This window comes from Scyliorhinus torazame, chromosome 12 (genome assembly GCF_047496885.1).
Source record: "Scyliorhinus torazame isolate Kashiwa2021f chromosome 12, sScyTor2.1, whole genome shotgun sequence".
NCBI lineage: Eukaryota > Metazoa > Chordata > Chondrichthyes > Carcharhiniformes > Scyliorhinidae > Scyliorhinus > Scyliorhinus torazame.
Window position 1 is genome coordinate 29,065,246 of NC_092718.1, and position 19,929 is coordinate 29,085,174.

Consider the following 19,929-nt stretch of genomic DNA (forward strand, 5'->3'; position numbering starts at 1 on the left):
TCTGAAACACTATACCTCTAATATTAAGATTGTATTTTTCCTCCCCTCTGAGGGGAGGAAAGTCCCAGGCTGAGGGGATACACTGTACAGAGGTAGCACAGGTTTAGATTACTGCACCTTGGACTTGATTTGGATCTTCACATTAAAATTGCTCATGTCTGTTGCTAACATCATGGGCGGGATTCTCCACTCCCGCGCCGAAGTGGCCGCGCTGTCGTGAACGCCGTCGAGGTTCACGACGGCGCGAAACGGCCCCGGTCCCGACTGATTCAGGCCCTGACAATGGGCCAGGATCGGGGCCGCGTCATCTACACGCGCCAGGCCTTGTCGCCCGCGTAAAAGTGGCGCCGCATAAATGACGCGGCCGGCGCCGCATAACAGGCGTCATCCGCGCATGCGTGGATGCCGTCCTCTCTAAGTCTGCCCCGCAAGAAGATGGCGGACGGATATTGCGGGGCCGCGGAAGGAAGGAGGTCCTCCCTCAGAGAGGACGGCCCGGCGATCGGTGGGCACTGATCGCGGGCCACCCCACATTCCAGGTGAAGCCCGGTGCAGGATCCCCCCTCGCCCCCCCACAGGCCGCGCCCCCCCCAGCGTTCACGCACCGCCCACGACTGCAGTGACCAGGTGCGGACGGCGCCGGGGGGAACCTGCCGTTTTGGCCTGGCCGCTCAGCCCATCCGGGCCTCAAAATAGCGGGGGTGCTGGAGAATCGCCATTTTCGGTGTCTCCGGCGATTCTCCGGCCTGCGAAACTCGACCGGCCCGTTCCCGCCGCTTGGGAGAATCGCGGGAGGGCGTCGGACCGGCGTCCCCGGAAATTTTGGCGGCCCAGGCGATTCTCCCAACCGGCGTGGGAGTGTAGAATCGCGCCCAATATTTTCCAGAGTTCTAACTGGGTTCACAGGAAACATGAACAAGAAAGCAAAATGTGATCAGGTCACTTATAACAAAAGAGGTTAATATTCTGATGTCCGTCTAATCTAGGATGTTCCTGAAGACTTTGAGGCCAATTTTCAGCCACGATCGGTGTCATAGAGAGAACCTGCGATGCAGGCGGAAAATCCAGAGAGAATCACGAAACGCGATATTCTCCAGACAGGTTGTGTTTCAGAATTTTCCTTGCCCCTCATTGGTGATGTCACGAGGTTCATGCCCACAAAGAGTGGGAATCTCATTTAAATGGATTTTAATATTATTAATGGGCTTCCTGCCACATGATCCTTCCTCACTGGATATTCATACCTCATCGACATGATGTAACGTCAGCGAGGTTTACAACAGCTTTTTAAAAATGAGAAACAGTCAAGGTGATCCCTCCGAGGGTGCAAAGGTCAGTATAGCCTTCGGGGTTGGGGCATGCCCTGGATCAGGTTGGCATTGGCAACCTGTGCCAGAAGCAGTGCCAGGGACTGCTCCTCATTGGAACCTCAGTGAACTGTGGGAGAGTGCGCTGTGGTGGGGGGAACAACCTTTATGCCTGGAGGGGAGGGGTGTGTGAACATGATAATACCGGCGATACCTCCATGGTGGTGGAGGCATTGAGTTTTTGTTAAGATGGCACTCCTGGAGAGAAAACTGGTCTGCGCAACCAGAGAGCGACACAACAGTTTTCAATCTGAACCTGACTTTGCCAATCTGCTAAGATTCCGCCCTTGATAGCAAACTTTGATCATCAGATGTTCAAAATTAGAATTGAGCTTTTAGCTGGTGATATATGAGCCGATATAGAGTGCTGTAAAAGTCCCGAGCTTTACACAATATAGGAACAGACTAGATGACGCACCTGCATATGCAACATCACAACAATATTTTCTCGGCATGCTTGGCAGAATGTTTCAAAATAGCCTGCATTCGTGTATAGAGGATGAGAAATTAAAAAGAAAACTGGTTCCACTATCAGTGCTTTTTGGGCAAGGTTGGTGGATTTTTAGCGCAGAATTGCTACAACATTTTGCCCCTTCACAAAGTGCATGAACGCAATGTTGCCAATAGACCATGAGCAACCCTTGTTGTTTGGAAATCTTTCTGAAACTGGTTCATTGAAGGGATGGTATCTAAAGTTTCTTACTTCTGATATGTACGATATCTGGTGGTTATTAAATTGTGTCCAACCAGGGTGGCACGGTGGTGCAGTGGTTAGCACTGCTGCCTCATGGCGCAGAGGACCCAGGTTTGATCCCGGCCCCAGGTCACAGTCCGTGTGGAGTTCGCACATTCTCCCCATGTCTGCGTGGGCCTCGGTACCCCAAAAACGTGCAGGGTAGGTCGACTAGCAATGCTAAATTGCACTTTATTTGGAAAACATGAATTGGATACTCTAAATGTATGTAAAATAAATTGTGACCAACTGTTCAGATTGTCAGATTTTAACTTGAGAAATGAATTTGGTTTCCTTTGAAGAAGCCAGACTGATTCAAAAAGCATGTACCTGTTAGAAAAATCGGTCCTGACTAAAATGTAGACATGCTCAAGCATTTTCTTTCATTTTCATCAAAAACAATTGTGAACAAACTAAATCTAGAAAAACAAAACAGAAGCGATGGAAACAGTAATCCGGATAGTTAGTCAATCAGTTTAGTATCTTATTTGGTTAATATATGACCCAGAATACGCAAAATGCGCTCCCCATCCCTGTGGAAAGAACAAAGATTGGTAAACAATGGAAAGAAAGCTGCGAAACAGGTTCAAAAAGACAACTTATATAACCTTTAATGTAGAATAGCATCTAAAAAGCTTACTTAAGTTTGAAAATTAAGTTTCCATACAATTGTATGATCTTGCAAAATCTGAGCCAAAATGTTTACTTTTTCAGGCCCTTTAGGCCAATCAATTGCAGTCACTCCATTTCTGCCTTCCTAACTCCCTGGCCTCACAGTCAATTACATCCCATTTCAAGCTGAATTCATGACAGAGATTCACACTCATCTTTTGCCTTTAGATCCACAAGCAGCCCACTTTATTCTTCTGGATGCTGCAATCATCACTCCTGGTGTTCTTCGTGTGTGTCAGGTGTGTCCAAGCATCTGCCCTTGTGAGTTTCTCTAAATGAATATTGAGCCATGATCTGATTTAGGATTTAGCTACCAATGGCAACAGTGCCAAAAGCAAACCTTTTAGGAAATGCCAATGGCCCAAATCAAACGAGACAACAACCCAAGCATGAAATTAAGAGACTATTTCACCCTACAACAAGGAGCCTTACCTGCACAAAAAACTACGGCTGGAATTCTCGGGGCCGTTGGATTTTCTGTTCCCACCGCCGAGCACCCCTGCCTGCGGGTTTCCTGGCAGGCGCGGATGGCTTCAATGGGAAATCCCATTGACAAGCGGCAGGAGTTAGAGAATCCTGCTGCCAGTGAATGGCTTGTTGCCAGGAAACACACAGCTTGGGGGGGGGGGGGGGGGGGGGGAGAGGGGGTGGAGGGGGGGGGGAGGGGGGGGGGGTGGAGGGAGGGGGGTGGAAAGACAGAGAGAGAGAGAGAGAATCCAGCCCCAGCACACCTCCTGACTTTCCATCGGTAAAACTGCTTAGGTTATTTAAACTAGATTTCTTTGTATTTCAACTGCATTCGTAAGCGCTATCTAACCATCTGATCTTACATTCACCCCTCCACCTTGCTTCAAGGACAAACTTCCAGTCTTGTAGTAACTACTCATCTAATTCATAATTCATGTTTAAAGGAATCGGATTTCACCATCTAAACCCAAGATTTGCTCTCCATGCTCACTTCACCAGGATACATACACGGTTTCTTGGTTCATGCTCACCCCCACCAGTGAAGTTCCACATAACCCATCACTCCAGACTTGCACTCACATATTCATCCACAATTTCTTTTGTAAAATAAAATATATTAATTAAAGTTTTTTACACAATTTTTCTCCCTTACAAACAATAACCCCCCCCCCATCGTAACAAAAAAAAAAAACAAAGAAATCGCGCAGAGCAAGATATATACATGGCAAAATGATATATTTACACAGCTTTGTAGACTGGCCCTCACCCGTACGTGCCAGTTTTCCCCAACCCTTCATGTTATCTCTTGCTCATCCACCCTCCCAGGCAGTCCCCCCTTTTCCCCCCCCCTCCCAGGACGTCCCCCTCCACCCCCCCCCCCCCCCCACCCCCCCCCCCCCCCCCCCCCCCCAAGGTTGCTGCTGACCGACCTTCCTCTAACGATTCATCCACAATTTCAAACATTTATTCCAGTCCTATTCCAGATGTATTTTCACTCAGCCACAACATACCTTGTTAAAGTTTTGAGTCTTTGCTACATGCTTCACTCAAGATTTTCAGTCACCTATTTCTTAGGTCAGTATTGTAGGCCAAGGTCCCAACTCCCTACCTTTATGTCTTCAAAGCATCTACACTATTCTTGAGATCTAGGTAAACTTTCAGTAATTTGCCTAAAGTAATGAACAGAACAACTTATCCATTAATTATTAACTACTGGAATTATCATATTCACTTTACATCTCAATGTAGCTTTAAATGAATAAAGCACTTTACAATGGGACAAAAGAGTAAATAACTAATAATTTAAGATATTTGCAATGCAGCTCCTATTCAACTCCTTGAAACCATAAGAAGTCAGAATCACATTTGAGATTAACTTTTCTTTTGCTACAAGGTTCAATCATCTACAAGTTCTTAAACACTGAAAGCTATTATTGGGAGGTCTTTGAATTTAAATAACTATTGTCGGGTTCAAAAATAAAGCCACCATACATTTTTTCTTTAAATCATTCATGGGATGTGGACATTGCTGACTCGGCCAGCAATTATTGTCCACTCCCAAATGCCCTTGAGAGGGCGGTGGTGGACTGCCTTCTTAATCGCTGCAGTCCACAGGTACACCTACAGTTTTATTAGGGAGAACGTTCCAGGATTTTGACCCAGCGACAGTGAATAAACGGCGACAAATAGCCAAGTCAGGATGGCGAGTGACTTGGAAGGGGAACTTCCAGATTGTGGGGTTCCCATGCATCTTCTGCCCCTGTCCTTCTAGATTTTAGTTAAAGCGAATTTGTAAAATGCTGCCTAAGAAGTCTTGGTGGGTTCCAGCAGTGCATCTTGTCAATGGTACATACTGCTGCCACTCTGCATTGCTGTTGGAGGGAGTGAATGCAACATGAACAAATCTTTATTTGTCCTTGTTCAAAGGAAAGTGCAGATGGCATTGAAATTTAATTTGAATTTAGAGGAACTGTCACCCAGCCATAAACAAGAAAAATTAGAGCTGTCCTTGATCACATTTGAATGCATGCTAATGTCCTCATTTTGCATGTACTGTGTAGGTTTCAAGATCCCCTGGCATAATGCCTGCTCCTTCAACCTCAATGCTTAGTACACCTGTTTGTAGGTGAAGATTGCTTATCAGTTGGGTGTGTTTTTAAATGGTTAAAACATAGCCACGAGAAAGCCAATTGTACCCTCCCCTCGCCTTATTCCACGTCTTAATCTGTAATGGTTTACAAGTGTCCACAAACAATTAAATTAAACTATTTTGTACTGGTTTGTCATACTCCTTATATAATTCCAACATGCGTTCATTTTTTCAGTCAAATGAATAGCAATCCTGATCTCAGTCTTACTCTGAAGCCCTTGAAATACAAATAAAACTGGCTCAGCAGAAAATAACAGTGACAATCGTTTATTTTATTCTTTTCATTTACTGTATTACTCAAATACAAAGAGCAATCTTTTAATAATTACTGATATAAATGTATCCAGTACCTTAAGGCTTCGCTATACCATAATAGTTGTAAGCCTTGGATCATTTGTAACACTTTGGGCTCCAAAGAAGTCAGGGCACAAGTTCCATTCCAGTGTTTTGTGGTTCACACAAATGCAGTAACTTTATGCCCTTCCATGTACTGCAATGCCAAATCGCTCAGCAAGATACCAGTATATCGAAGGAAAACCATCTCAGACAGTGACTTCCTGATTAGTGTATTTAACTGTATAAGTGCAGTCATGCAATTTGTTGCTCAATTTATTTTTTGACAATGGTGAGTGATAATAGTCTCATTCTTATTTTTACCACAAAGTCTGGACATTAATTTAGTTTAACACCTAGACACAGGATTGAGGGAATGCTGCACTGTTGGTGTTACCAACTTATCTCCAGACATTAAACTGAGGTCCCATCTACCTTCAAATTGAAGTTTGTCCAATCTTTTTACATTAAGATAAAATGCTTTTGGAACATAGATTTAATGTAGTACAATTTATCACTCAGGGTCTCCATAAAGCCGCAATCATTTTTATGTTTTTTTAAAATGTCATATTTATTCAGGTTCCTTCAATTAGCCTGCTCAGTAGGGAATATGATGCATTGTTTACTTTGGTTCTCTCTCAGAATATGGTACGTAGTTAATTAGCAGTGATTAAAGGCACTTGTGAAATGGGTCAATTGGCTACCACCTGTCCTGTAATTTGTATAATTCTGTACTTGCTTAATCATGGTGCATTTCATTAATCTCAGTAAGTAATATTTACTTGAAGCTGGAAACATAGATCATCAAAGAAAGCCATTATGAATCAGATACAGTGCAAATGAATCAGATACAAACAACCTATACGGAGCTGATGGAATTTTCCAACACCCTGACAGGATCATTCCATTAAAAATCATCAATACCTATAAGATCCAAAAGACCAAAACAAATACATTAACCACAGTCCTTACCATCTTCCATAGTCTGCACAATCATAGAATGTGAAGTCCTACTGGCACCAAGTTGGGAGTAAGCAACAACGTAAAAGGTATAGTTAGTGTTTGGTTGCAAGTCTTTTACTTGAAGCTCTGTAGTGTCATTATTCACTGCAAACTGGTATTCAACATTGTTTGTACCTGCAAAAAAAAGACCATGGAATCAAGGACTGAGCTGATCAATGATGAAGATCAAAAAATACACAAATAAGCTGTACTATTGGTATGCATTTTACCTATTCGAAAGTCAGTTCGTGATTTAATTTAGCACGAACCTGTGAAATATATGAACCTTACAGAGAATATTACATACACTGAATTAGCAGTGGGAAAGGAAGTGATATGTGGAAGTTTTCACTGCATATCACTTAATTGATTTAATATTTCAGCATATCTGCCCTGTCGATGATTGACTCCATCTTGCCATTACATGTTTCCTTTCCATAAGAACTAGAAGCAGGAGTAGGCCATCTGGCTCCTCGAGCCTGCTCCTCCATTCAATAAGATCATGGCTGATTTTTTGTGGACTCAGTTCCACTTACCCGCCTGCTCACCATAACCTTTTATTCATAGAACATGAACATAGAACATACAGTGCAGAAGGAGGCCATTCAGCCCATCGAGTCTGCACCGACACCCTTAAGCCCTCACTTCCACCCTATCCCGTAACCCAATAACCCCATTTAACCTTTTTTGGTCACTAAGGGCAATTTATCATGGCCAATCCACCTAACCTGCACGTCTTTGGACTGTGGGAGGGAACCGGAGCACCCGGAGAAAACCCACACAGACACGGGGAGAACGTGCAGACTCCGCACAGACAGTGACCCACCGGGGAATCGAACCTGGGACCCTGGTGTTGTGAAGCCACAGTGCTATGCACTTGTGCTACCGTGCTACCCATTGGAGCACGGTAGCACATTTTAAACATTCCTTTTTTTTTTTAAACAAACAATTTTATTGAGGTATTTTTGGCATTGTAAACAGTTACAGATAACAGAAATGTGCAAACATCAATATAAAATCAATACTTCAATCAAACCATACTGCACATGCCCACTCCTCTCCCATAGACACTACCCGCCTATTTATCCCTCCTACTCTACTCTAGTGAATCTCTTGTGCACATCCTCCAGTGCCAGTTCATCCTTTCTCAAGTAAAGAGACCAAAACTGTACAGTGCTCCAGGTGTGGCTTCAGCAGCACCCTATACAGTTGCAACATAACCTCCCTGCTTTTAAACTCCATCCCTCTAGCAATGAAGGACAAAATTCCATTTGCCTTCTTAATTACTTTCTGCACCTGCAAACCAACTTTTTGCGATTCATACACAGGGACACCCAGGTCCCTCTGCACAGCAGCATTCTGCAATTTTTTACCATTTAAATAACAGTCCATTTTGCTGTTATTCCTACCAAAATGGATGACCTCACATTTATCAACATTGAACTCCATCAGCCAGACCCTTGCCCACTCACTTAAACTATCTATATCCCTCTGCAGACTTTGTGTCTTCTGCACACTTGGTTCTACCACTCATCTTAGTGTTATCTGTGAATTTTGACACATTACACTCGGTCCCAATTCCAGATCATCTATGTAAATTGTAAACAATTGCGGACCCAACACTGATCCCTGAGGCACACCACTAGCCATTGATCTCCAACCAGAAAAAAAAACATTTATCCCCTTTGCTTTCTGTCAATCCTCCATCCATGCTAATACATTATCCGAAATGCCATGCACCTTTATCTTATGCTGCAGCCTTTTGTGCAGCACCTTGTCGAATGCCTTCTGGAAATCCAGATGCACCACATCCACTGGTCCACCGCGCTCGTAATGTCCTCAAAGAATTCCACAGAATTAGTCAAACATGGCCTGCCTTTCATGAACCCATGCTGCGTCTGCCCAATGAGACAATTTCTATCCAGATGTCTCGCTATTTCTTCCTCAATGTTAGATTCATGCATTTTCCCCACTGCAGAAGTTAAGCTGACCGGCCTAGTTACCCGTCTTTTGTTTACCTCTTCTTTTGAACAGTGCCGTCATATTTGCTGTTTTCCAATCTGCCGGAACCGCCCCAGAGTCCAGCGAATTTTGGTAAATTACCACTAGCACATTTGCTATTTCCCCCATCAGGACCAGAGGAATTGTCTACCTTTAGCCCCATTAGCTTGCCCAACACTACCTCCTTAGTGATAATGATCGTTTCTAGGTCCTCACCTGCCATAGTTTCCTTGCCAACAATTATTGACATGTTATTAGTGTCTTCCACTGTGAATACCTGTTCAATGCCTTGGCCATTTCCTCATTTCCCATTATTAAATCCCCCTTCTCATCCTCTAAAGGACCAATGTTTACCTTAGCTACTGTTTTTTATTTTATATATTTATAGAAACTTTTGCTATCTGTTTTCCTGTTTTCATTGTATTGGCACCATTTACATTTCCAGATTTCAACCTGTCACTTTTTATAGTATTAGGTTACCACACAGGATCAGGGTTTTGGCTTCAGATCTGCACAAATACAGCTGATACCACAATTATCCACTTTATAATTTCTATAGTATGATGTGCTCTACATTCCATGACAGCAAAAGCAAACACACTTGCTACATTAATATTGAAATGTATTGCTTATTGTTAACTGGACACGTGAATAGCCCATAACTCATGATGTAGGGGGAAACATGGATAAAAGATTGGCTAGCTAACAGGAAACAGAGAGTAGGCATAAACGATGTAGTGACTGGTGTGCCACAGGGATCAGTGCTCTGGCCTCAACTGTTTACAATTTATATAAATAATTTGGATGAAAGGTATGCTTGCCAAATTTACTGGTGACAGAAAGATATGTAGGAAAGTAAGATGTGAAGAGGACATAAGGAGGGTAAAAAATGATGTAGGTAGGCTAGCTAAGTGGACGAAGATCTGAGGGAAATGCAGGAAAATGGTATTGGTGAGACCACTGGTGCGATCGAACAGCCACGCTGCGTCCGAAAAGCAGCACGCAGCAGTGCAACGTAGTCGTTAGAAGCCAGGAGACCCCACTCCCAGGATCTAGCTGACTCGTAACACCTCAAGATCTAACGTGATCTCGTGAGATGTTGCGATGTAAATCCCACCGATTGTGGGCGTGATCAAATATGCATATTAGAGTGAGACAGCTAGTCGCACAATAAAATGTAGTTTTGCGAGATACCCGAGGCGTTGGGGTCTATCCCCTTCACCTCCATTGAGCGCCATTCAGTACTGGTCTCCACAAACAGGGACCACACAGATCAGCACTCGTGGGAGTCTCCCAGGGGATTGGAGGCTCCAAGGTGCATGCCTTTTGGGCAGAGTGGCACCCTTGTACATTCTGGCAGTGCCACATGGGCACCCTGGCACTGGCACCTGGGTGCCAATCTGACATTGCCAAGGTGCCCATGTGGCACTGCCAGGATGCCAAGCTGGCATTTTTCACAAGCTGACGATCAGACCGGAAGTGCCCTGCTTGGGTGACTGTGGACCCCCCAATAGTGAGTTGGGACTTGGGAGAATGTCGGGGGTCGCGTCGGGTGCTCCAGAGATCGGGACGCCATCTTCTGGCGACTGGAGCTCCTCAGTGCAGAAAACGGGGCTATGTGCAGCCTCGGCTATGTGAGTGTTGTTCGCTAGCATTGTGGTTCTTGGCGCTGCGAGCACTGGGAAACACGCAGCTAAAAGTGCTCGCTATGGGGCTTTTGTTCCCATTTATTTAAATCGTGCCCCACATCGGGAGTCATAATAATAATAATCTTAATGTGCCGACTAGGGGCTTTTCACAGTGACTTCAATAAAATAAAAAGGTTATTATTATTATTATTATTATTAATGTCACAAGTCGGCTTACATTCACACTGCAATGAAGTTACTTTGAAAATCCCCTAGTCGCCACACTCCAGTGCCTGTTCAGGTACACTGAGGGAGAATTCAGAATGTCCAATTAACCAAACAAGCACGTGTTTCGGGACTTGTGGGAGGAAACTGGAGCACCCAGAGAAAACCCACACAGACACGGGGGGAACGTGCAGACTCCACACAGACAGTGACCCAAGCCTGGAATTGAACCCGGGTCCCTGGCGCTGTGAAGCAACCGTGCTAACCACTGTGCTACCGTGCCGCCCACTGTGTACAGTACTTGTCTCCTTATTCAAGGAAGGATGTAAATGTATTGGAAGAAGTTCAAAGAAGGTTTACTAGACTTATACTGGAATGGGCAGGTTGCCTTATATTTCTTTTAAAAATATATATTCATTACAGTTATTTAACACAATTTTTCTCCCTTACAAACAATAACCCCCCCCCCCGTAACAAAAAAAAAAACGAGAAATCGCGCCGAGCAAGATATATACATGGCAAAATTATATATTTACACAGCTTTGTGCACTGGCCCTCACCCGTACGTGCCAGTTTCCCCAACCCTTCATGTTATCTCTTGCTCATCCACTCTCCCAGGCAGTCCCCCCTTTCCCCCCCCTCCCCAGGACGTCCCCCGTCCCCAAGGTTGCTGCTGCTGCTGACCAACCTTCCTCTAACGCTCCGCAAGATAGTCTAGGAACGGTTGCCACCGCCTGTAGAACCCCTGCGCAGACCCTCTCAAGGCGAACTTAATCCTCTCCAACTTTATGAACCCAGCCATATCATTTATCCAGGCCTCCAGGCTGGGGGGCTTCGCCTCCTTCCACATTAGCAAGATCCTTCGCCGGGCTACTAGGGGCGCAAAGGCCAGAATGCTGGCCTCTTTCGCCTCCTGCACTCCCGGTTCGTCCAATACTCCAAATATTGCTAGCCCCTAGCTTCACTTGACCCGGACTTTCACCACCTGAGATATTGCTCCCGCCACTCCTCTCCAGAACCCCTCCAGTGCCGGGCATGACCAAAACATATGGACATGGTTCGCCAGGCTCCCTGAGCACCTTCCACATCTGTCCTCCACCCCAAAGAACCTACTCAACCTCGCCCCCGTCAAGTGCGCTCTGTGGACCACCTTAAATTGTATCAGGCTGAGCCTGGCACACGAGGAGGAGGAATTAACCCTACCTAGGGCATCAGCCCACAGACCTTCCTCGATCTCCTCCCCCAGCTCCTCCTCCCATTTACCCTTCAACTCTTCTACCAGCGCTTCCCCCTCTTCTTTCAACTCCTGGTGTATTTCCGACACCTTGCCCTCCCCGACCCATACACCCGAGATCACCCTATCTTGAACTTCTTGTGCCGGGAGCAACGGGAATTCCCTCACCTGTCGCCTCACAAAAGCCCTCACCTGCATATATCTAAAGGCATTTCCCGGGGGTAACTCGAACTTCTCCTCCAGTGCCCCTAGGCTCGCAAACGTCCCGTCGATGAACAGGTCCCCCATTCTTCCAATCCCCGCCCGATGCCAGCTCTGGAACCCCCCGTCCATCTTCCCCGGGACAAACCGGTGGTTACCCCTGATCGGGGACCACACCGATGCTCCCATTGCACCCCGGTGCCGTCTCCACTGGCCCCAGATCCTTAGCGTTGCCGCCACCACCGGGCTCGTGGTATACTTTGTCGGCGAGAGCGGCAGCGGTGCCGTCACCAACGCCCCCAGGCTCGTTCCTTTACAGGACGCCATCTCCATCCTCGTCCATGCTGCCCCCTCTCCCTCCATAACCCACTTGCGGATCATCGCCACATTTGCTGCCCAGTAGTAGCTCCACAGGTTTGGCAGCGCCAACCCTCCTCGGTCCCTACTGCGTTCCAGGAACCTTCTCCTTACTCTCGGGGTCTTATTCGCCCACATAAACCCCATAATACTCCTGCCTACTCTCTTAAAAAAGGCCTTGGTGATCACGATGGGAAGGCACTGAAACACAAACAGAAACCTCGGAAGGACCACCATTTTGACCGCCTGCACTCAACCCGCCAGTGAGAGCGGTAACATGTCCCATCTTTTGAAATCCTCCTCCATTTGCTCCACCAACCTCGTCAGATTCAGTTTATGTAGGGCCCCCCAACTCCTGGCTATCTGGATCCCCAGATACCGAAAGCTCCCCTCCGCCCTCCTCAGCGGTAGGTCTCCTATCCCTCTTTCTTGGTCCCCCGCCTGTAATACAAAGAGCTCACTCTTCCCTACATTGAGCTTGTAGCCCGAAAACTCCCCAAACTCCCTTAGAGTCTGCATGACCTCCACCATCCCCTCCATTGGATCCGCCACGTACAGCAACAGGTCATCTGCATATAACGACACCCGATGCTCTTCTCCCCCTCGGACCACACCCTTCCATTTATTAGACTCCCTCAATGACATGGCCAATGGTTCGATTGCCAATGCGAACAACAGGGGGGACGGGGGCACCCCTGCCTCGTCCCTCGGTACAGTCGAAAGTACTCCGACCTCCGCCGGTTCGTCACTACACTCGCCATCGGGGCTCTGTAAAGGAGCTTAACCCAATTGATAAACCCTACCCCGAACCCAAACCTACGCAGCACCTCCCAGAGGTACTCCCACACTACTCGGTCAAAGGCCTTCTCCGCGTCCATAGCTGCCACTATCTCCGCCTCTCCCTCCTCCGATGGCATCATTATCACGTTTAAGAGCCGCCGCACATTGGTGTTTAGTTGCCTGCCCTTTACAAATCCCGTCTGGTCCTCGTGGATTACCCCCGGGACACAGTCCTCGATCCTCATGGCCATCACTTTTGCCAGCAACTTTGCATCCACATTGAGGAGCGAGATCGGCCTGTACAATCCACATTGCAGTGGGTCCTTGTCCCGCTTTAGGATCAAATAAATTGTCGCTTCCGACATTGTCGGGGGCAGGGTCCCCTCCTCTCTTGCCTCATTAAAGGTCCTCACCAGTAGAGGGGCCAACAGGTCTGCGTACTTCCTGTAGAACTCCACCGGGAATCCGTCCGGTCCCGGGGCCTTCCCTGCCTGCATGCTCCCCAAACCCTTGCTCAGCTCCTCCAACCCAATTGGTGCCCCCAAACCAGCCACCTCTTGGTCCTCCACCCTCGGGAATCTCAGCTGATCTAGGAATCATCCCATCCCCTCTTCCCCCGCTGGGGGCTGGCATCTGTACAGCTTCCCTCGCTGCCATCCTCTTACGGAGCTGGTGTGCCAGCATCCGACTAGCCTTTCCCCATACTCGTAGGTCGCCCCCTGCGCTTTCCTCCACTGTGCCTCCGCCTTCCCTGTGGTCAACAGGTCAAACTCCATCGTCTTTCCCCAAGTAATCTTTCCTCCGGTGCCTCTGCGTATCTCCTGTCCACTCTCAAAATCTCCCCCACTAACCTCTCCCTTTCCATACCCTCTGTCTTCACCCTATGAGCCCTAATGGAGATTAGCTCTCCCCTGATCACCGCCTTCAACGCCTCCCATACCACCCCCACCCGCACCTCTCCGTTGTCGTTGGCCTCCAAGTACCTTTCGATACACCCCCTCACCTTCCCACATACCACCTCGTCCGCCAGCAGTCCCACATCCAGCCTCCACAACGGGCGTTGGGACCTCTCCTCTCCCAGCTCCAGTTCCACCCAGTGTGGGGCATGGTCCGAAATGGCTATGGCCGAATACTCCGTCCCCTCCACCCTTGGGATGAGCGCCCTACCCAGAACAAAGAAATCTATCCGGGAGTAGGCTTTGTGTACATGGGAGAAGAAAGAAAATTCCCTGGCCTGCGGCCTTGCAAACTGCCATGGGTCCACTCCCCCATCTGATCCATAAACCCCCTAAGTACCTTGGCCTCCGCCGGCCTCTTTCCAGTCCTTGATTTGGAGCGGTCCAGTGCTGGATCCAACACTGTATTGAAGTCCCCTCCCATTATCAGGCCTCCTATCTCCAGGTCCGGAATGCGCCCCAACATGCGCTTCATGAATCCTGCATCATCCCAGTTCGGGGCGTATACGTTTACCAACACCACCCACGCCCCTTGCAGCCTACCGCTCACCATTACATATCGCCCTCCATTGTCCGCTACAATAGTCTTGGCCTCAAATGACACCCGCTTTCCCACCAATATTGCCACCCCTCTATTCTTAGCGTCCAGTCCCGAGTGGAATACCTGTCCTACCCATCCCTTTCTTAGCCTGACCTGGTCCGCCACCTTCAGGTGTCTCTTGGAGCATGGCCACGTCCACCTTCAGTCCGTTTAAGTGTGCGAACACTCGAGCCCTCTTCACCGGCCCATTCAGGCCCCTCACATTCCACGTTATCAGCCGGATTGGAGGGGCTCTCAACCAACCCCCCCCCCCCCCCCCCCCCCCCCCAGTCATCTCCTTTTCTGGGCCAGTCCCGTGTCCACGCCTCCCTCACCCTCCAGTCCCCCAGAATGGGGACCCCCGTCCCGACCACCTCTTCTGTGTCCCATTCCCTTTCGGCCAGTGCAGCAGCAACCCTTTTTCTCCCCCCTTCCCCCCCCTCCCCTCCGCTAGACCCGTCTAGCTTTTTTGCTCCCCCCATGTCACTCCCGTAAGTCAGCTGACGCCTGCAGACCCCGGCTTCCCCCGCCGTCCCATTGACCTCCCCGTGTGGGAGTCTCCCAATCCATAAGCATTCCTTCGTTCCCCTTCCCGCCTTTCTTCCCGCGCGCAGGAAAACACCCCGCGCATTCCAAAGCCCGCTCCGCCCCCTCTGGCGCAGCTCCTGTCGCGGCCTTGTCTCTCTCCCTCAGCCCATGTAACATTTCCTGCACGTGATTGACCCCCTATATACAACAACCATCACACATCAAACCCCAAACATCCCCCCCACCCTCACAAACCCTCAGTTAGAGTCCAACTTTTCGGCTTGTACAAAGGTCCACGCCTCTTCAGGCGTTTCGAAGTAATAGTGTTGGCCCTTGTATGTGACCCACAGTCGCGCTGGCTGCAGCATTCCGAATTTCACATCTTTCCGGTACAACGCCGCTTTGGCCCGGTTGAAACCCGCTCTCTGCTTTGCAACCTCTGTGCTCCAGTCCGGGTATATTCGGATCTCTGCATTGTCCCACTTACTGCTCCGCTCCTTCTTGGCCCATCTCAGGACCCACTCTCTGTCCGTGAACCGGTGGAACCTCACCACCATCGCCCTTGGCGGCTCATTTGCCTGGGGCTTCTTCGCCAGCACCCGAAGAGCCCCGTCCAACTCCAGCGGCCTCGAAGGGGCCTTCGTGCCCATCATCGCCTCGAGCATCGTGCTCGCGTATACCCCGGCATCAGCCCCCTCCACTCCCTCAGGGAGACCCAGGATTCGCAGATTCTTTCTCCTCGACCTGTTGTCCAGGTCTTCGAGTCTTCCCGCCCACCTCTTGTGTAGCGCCTCGTTCTGCTCCACTCTCACCGCCAGGCCCATGAGCTCGTCCTCGTTCTGACTGACTCTTTTCTGTACCTCCTGGATCTTAGCTTCGTGGGCCTTCTGGGTGATCCCGAGTCCTTCAATTGCCGAAAGCATAGGCGCCAACATCTCCTTGCGCATCTCCTCGAAGCAGCGCTTGATGAACTCCTGCAGCTCCCCTTTGTCCCTGGCCGCTGCCATTTTGTTCTCTTTCCCTCGCTTCTCCCGTTGCTCCAGTGCCGCTCCTTTGACCGTTACACTTCTGGTCCGTTTCATAGAAGTTGGAGGGGGACCTCTCTCTTCCCTTTCCCACGGGTTGCGTCAAAAAAAAAAAAAAAAAAAGTTCCGTTAGGGCTCCTCTAACGAGCCCGAAAGTCCGTGGTAGCGGGAGCTGCCGAATCGTGCGGCTTAGCTCCGCATAGCCGCAACCGGAAGTCGAGAGGGAATCCTTTTGGCAGTGTTCGCTTCACCAGTCTGCCCCAAAAAGTCTATGGAAACTCCTGAAAAAGATCGGAGAGTCGGTTCCAGACGGGAGCTGCCGAATGCGCGACCAACTCCTCCATGGCCGCCACCGGAAGCCTCGTTCCCGCTTCTTCAATGGCCTTGGTAGATTTTTTCACAGTTGTTCCCTCTGCTGCTAGAATTCACCTTTGATAGAGGCCCTCAAGTCAGATTGCAGCTTTAAGCTTGCCCTTCCCCCGCCTGCATGCTGGAAGAGGCTTTTGTCTATTCCTGCAGCTCAAGCCAAATCCTTTACTGTTTCTGCCGGGTCTGGTAACCAAAAGACATAACATTCCTGGGGGACACTGTCAGGGGAATGCTGCAGTCTTCTTCCCACACCGGGAAATGTCAAACAAATGCCGTGGGGGCCCTGTAAAAGAACCCAAAAGTCCGTTCCAAGCGGGAGCTACCGAATATGCGACCTAGCTCTGCATAGCCGCACCCGGAAGTCCGGCAGGTTGCCTTATGAGGAAAGGCTGGACAGGCTAGGCTTATATCCACTGGAGTTTCTCTCAGGGTATCAGGAGTCTTTGAACCGCTCTGCCTCAAAAGACAATGGAGGCATATTGACGTTTTTGACTATTTTTTCGGCAGAGGTAGATAGATTCTTGATAAGCAAGGGGGTGAAGGGTTAGCAACGGTTGGCAGGAATGTGGAGCTGAGTTTAAAATTCATATGTTCATATATGCCTGGAGAAAGCGGGTAGCATAATCAAAGACCCCTCCCTCACGGCTTACTCACTCTTCCAACTTCTTCCATCGGGCAAGAGATTCAGAAGTCGGAGAACACCCACGAACAGACTCAAAAACAGCTTCTTCCCTGCTGTTACCAGACTCCTAAACGACCCTCTTATGGACTGACCTGATTAACACTACACCCGTGTGCTTTAACCAATGCTATGTAGTTACATTGTGGACCTTGTGTTGCCCTATTATGTATTTTCTTTTACTTCCTTTTATTTTCATGTACTTAACGATCTGTTGAGCTGCTCGCAGAAAAATACTTTTCACTGTACCTTGGTACAAGTGTCAATAAACAAAATCCAAATATGCATATTGCAGTAATTACATTTCTCTTCTATCACTTCCATTGTTTGACAGGTAAATTGTGGGAGTGTAGTAAATCATGGAATCCCTACAGTGCAGAAGGAGACCATTTGACCCATCGAGTCTGCACCGACCTTCTGAAAGAGCACCGTACCTAGGCCCAATCCCCTGCCCTATTCCCATAACCCTACCTAAACTTTGGACACTATGGGGCAAATTAGGATGGCCAATCCACCTAACCTGGACTGTGGGAGGAAACCAGAGGAAACCCAAGCAGACACGGGGAGAAGGTGCAAAGTCCACAGACAGTCACCCAAGGTCAGAATCGAACTCCGGTCCCTAGATCTGTGAGGCAGCAGTGCTAACCACAGTGCCGATATAGTTAGTTATACAAAGCTGAGTGTTTATTTGGACATAATATTTTGAATTGTCCACCCTAAATTTTAACATTTTTGATTTATTTCCTTTTGGGACCCAATCATTTCCCATCAGCATAAACAGAACCACAAACTGGCAATTGAAACAATTCAACTACCGAGCTAACTGAATACATGGAGACATTAACAACACCTAGTGTTTGATCAGCTAGATGAAACTATGCGATCTACAAATTTTGAATTCTTACCCACTGCCTTTTGATAGTGGAGGGAGAATCCAATAATTTGCTCGCTGTTGTGTTCTGGGCGCTCCCAGGATACCAATACTGCAGTACTTGTTAGCGGTGTAGCAGATACGCTTTTGGGAGCGCTGGGCAAACCTTCTCGAATTGTCACAGCAAGTTTGGCTGTAGTGCACGCCATTCCAAGTCTATTCTCTGCAATGCACTGGTAGTAAGCAGCATCTTCCAGTCCAATCTGATTAATCACTAAACTCCCACTGTTCTGGATCTTCACCCGGCCATTGGACATGATATCCTCTCCATTTTTCAGCCACCGAATTCTAGGGGTAGGTTCACCGTCAGCTTTACAGGCAAATCTGGCAGTGCTTGCTCGAATCCGAGAGATTGTCTCAGGGAATTGTGTAATCATTGGTGGGGCTGGAAAAGAAAAAAATAATCTCAGGAACTTCTTTCAAATATTTGAGCTTGAAATAGCAACATAGAAAATAGAAGCAGGAGGAGGCCATTCGAGCCTGCTCCGCCATTCATTATGAGCATCCCCCCCACCCCCCCAAGGGCTAATTCGCTGGCTTTGAAAGCAGACCAAGGCAGGCCAGCAGCATGGTTCAATTCCCGTACCAGCCTCCCCGAACAGGCGCCAGAATGTGGTGACTAGGGTCTTTTCACAGTAACTTCATTTGAAGCCTACTTGTGACAATAAGCGATTTTCATTTCATTTCATATCCCTTGATCCCTTTAACCCCAAGAGCTATATCTAATTCCTTCTTGAAATTACACAACGTTTTGGCCTCAACTACTTTCTGTGGTAGTGAATTCCCCACATTTACCATTCTCTGTCTGAAGAAATTTCTCCTCACCTCAGTCCTAAAAGGTTTATCCCTTATCCTCAAACTATGACCCCTACCTACGGACTCCCCCATCATCGGGAACATTTTTTCTGAATCTACCCTGTCTAATCCTGTTAGAACTTTGTGAGTTTCTATAAGATCCCCTCTCACTCTTCTAAACTCCAATGAATATAATCCTAACTGACTTAGTCTCTCCTCATATGACAGTCCTGCCATCTCAGGAATCAGCCTGGTAAACCTTTGCTGCACTCCCTCCATAGCAAGAACATTGTTCCTCAGATAAGAACACCAAAACTGCACACAATACTCCAGATGTGGTCTCACCAATGCCCTATGTAATTGAGTAAAACGTCTCTATTCCTACACTCAAATCCTCTTGCTATGAAGGCCAACATACCATTTGCTTCTTTACTGCCTGCTGTACCTGTGTGCTTACTTTCAGCGACAGATGCACGAGGACACCAAGGTTATGCTGAGTATCCACCTCTCTCTATTTACACCTATTCAAATAATAATTTGCCTTCCTATTTTTGCTACCGAAGCAGATAACCTCACATTTATCCACATTATACTGCACCTGCCATGCATATGCCCACTCATTCAGCCTGTCCAAATCCCGCTGAAGCATCTCTGCATCCTCCTCACGGCTCACCCTCCCACCCAACTTTATATCACCTGCAAATTTAGAGATAATACATTTAGTTCCCTTGCCCAAATCATTAATAGATAATGTGAACAGTTGGGGTCCTAACAGTTTGCTATGGCACCCCACTAGTCACTGCCTAGAAAAAGACCCATTTATTCCAAATGTCAGACAATGTATCATTCTAAATCAGCGAAGGAATCCAATGAAAGAAACTTTTATAAAGTTTCTAAAGCCCAAACAATTATGAAG

The 19,929-nt window shown here is 47.9% G+C and overlaps 1 protein-coding gene across 3 annotated transcripts in view; it reads right to left on the minus strand.

Moving 5' to 3' along the window:
• igdcc4 (immunoglobulin superfamily, DCC subclass, member 4) overlaps nt 1–19,929 on the minus strand; it is a 366,490-nt gene that overhangs the window by 181,182 nt on the left and 165,379 nt on the right. For 2 of the 3 annotated variants that reach the window (XM_072470588.1, XM_072470587.1), the window contains 2 exons: nt 18,193–18,603; nt 6,695–6,859 (listed from right to left, as the gene is read on the minus strand). In XM_072470588.1, the coding sequence (XP_072326689.1) occupies nt 6,695–6,859; nt 18,193–18,603 (576 nt within the window). The remainder of the gene's footprint in view (nt 1–6,694; nt 6,860–18,192; nt 18,604–19,929) is intronic. The other variant, XM_072470589.1, reaches the window with a different exon arrangement.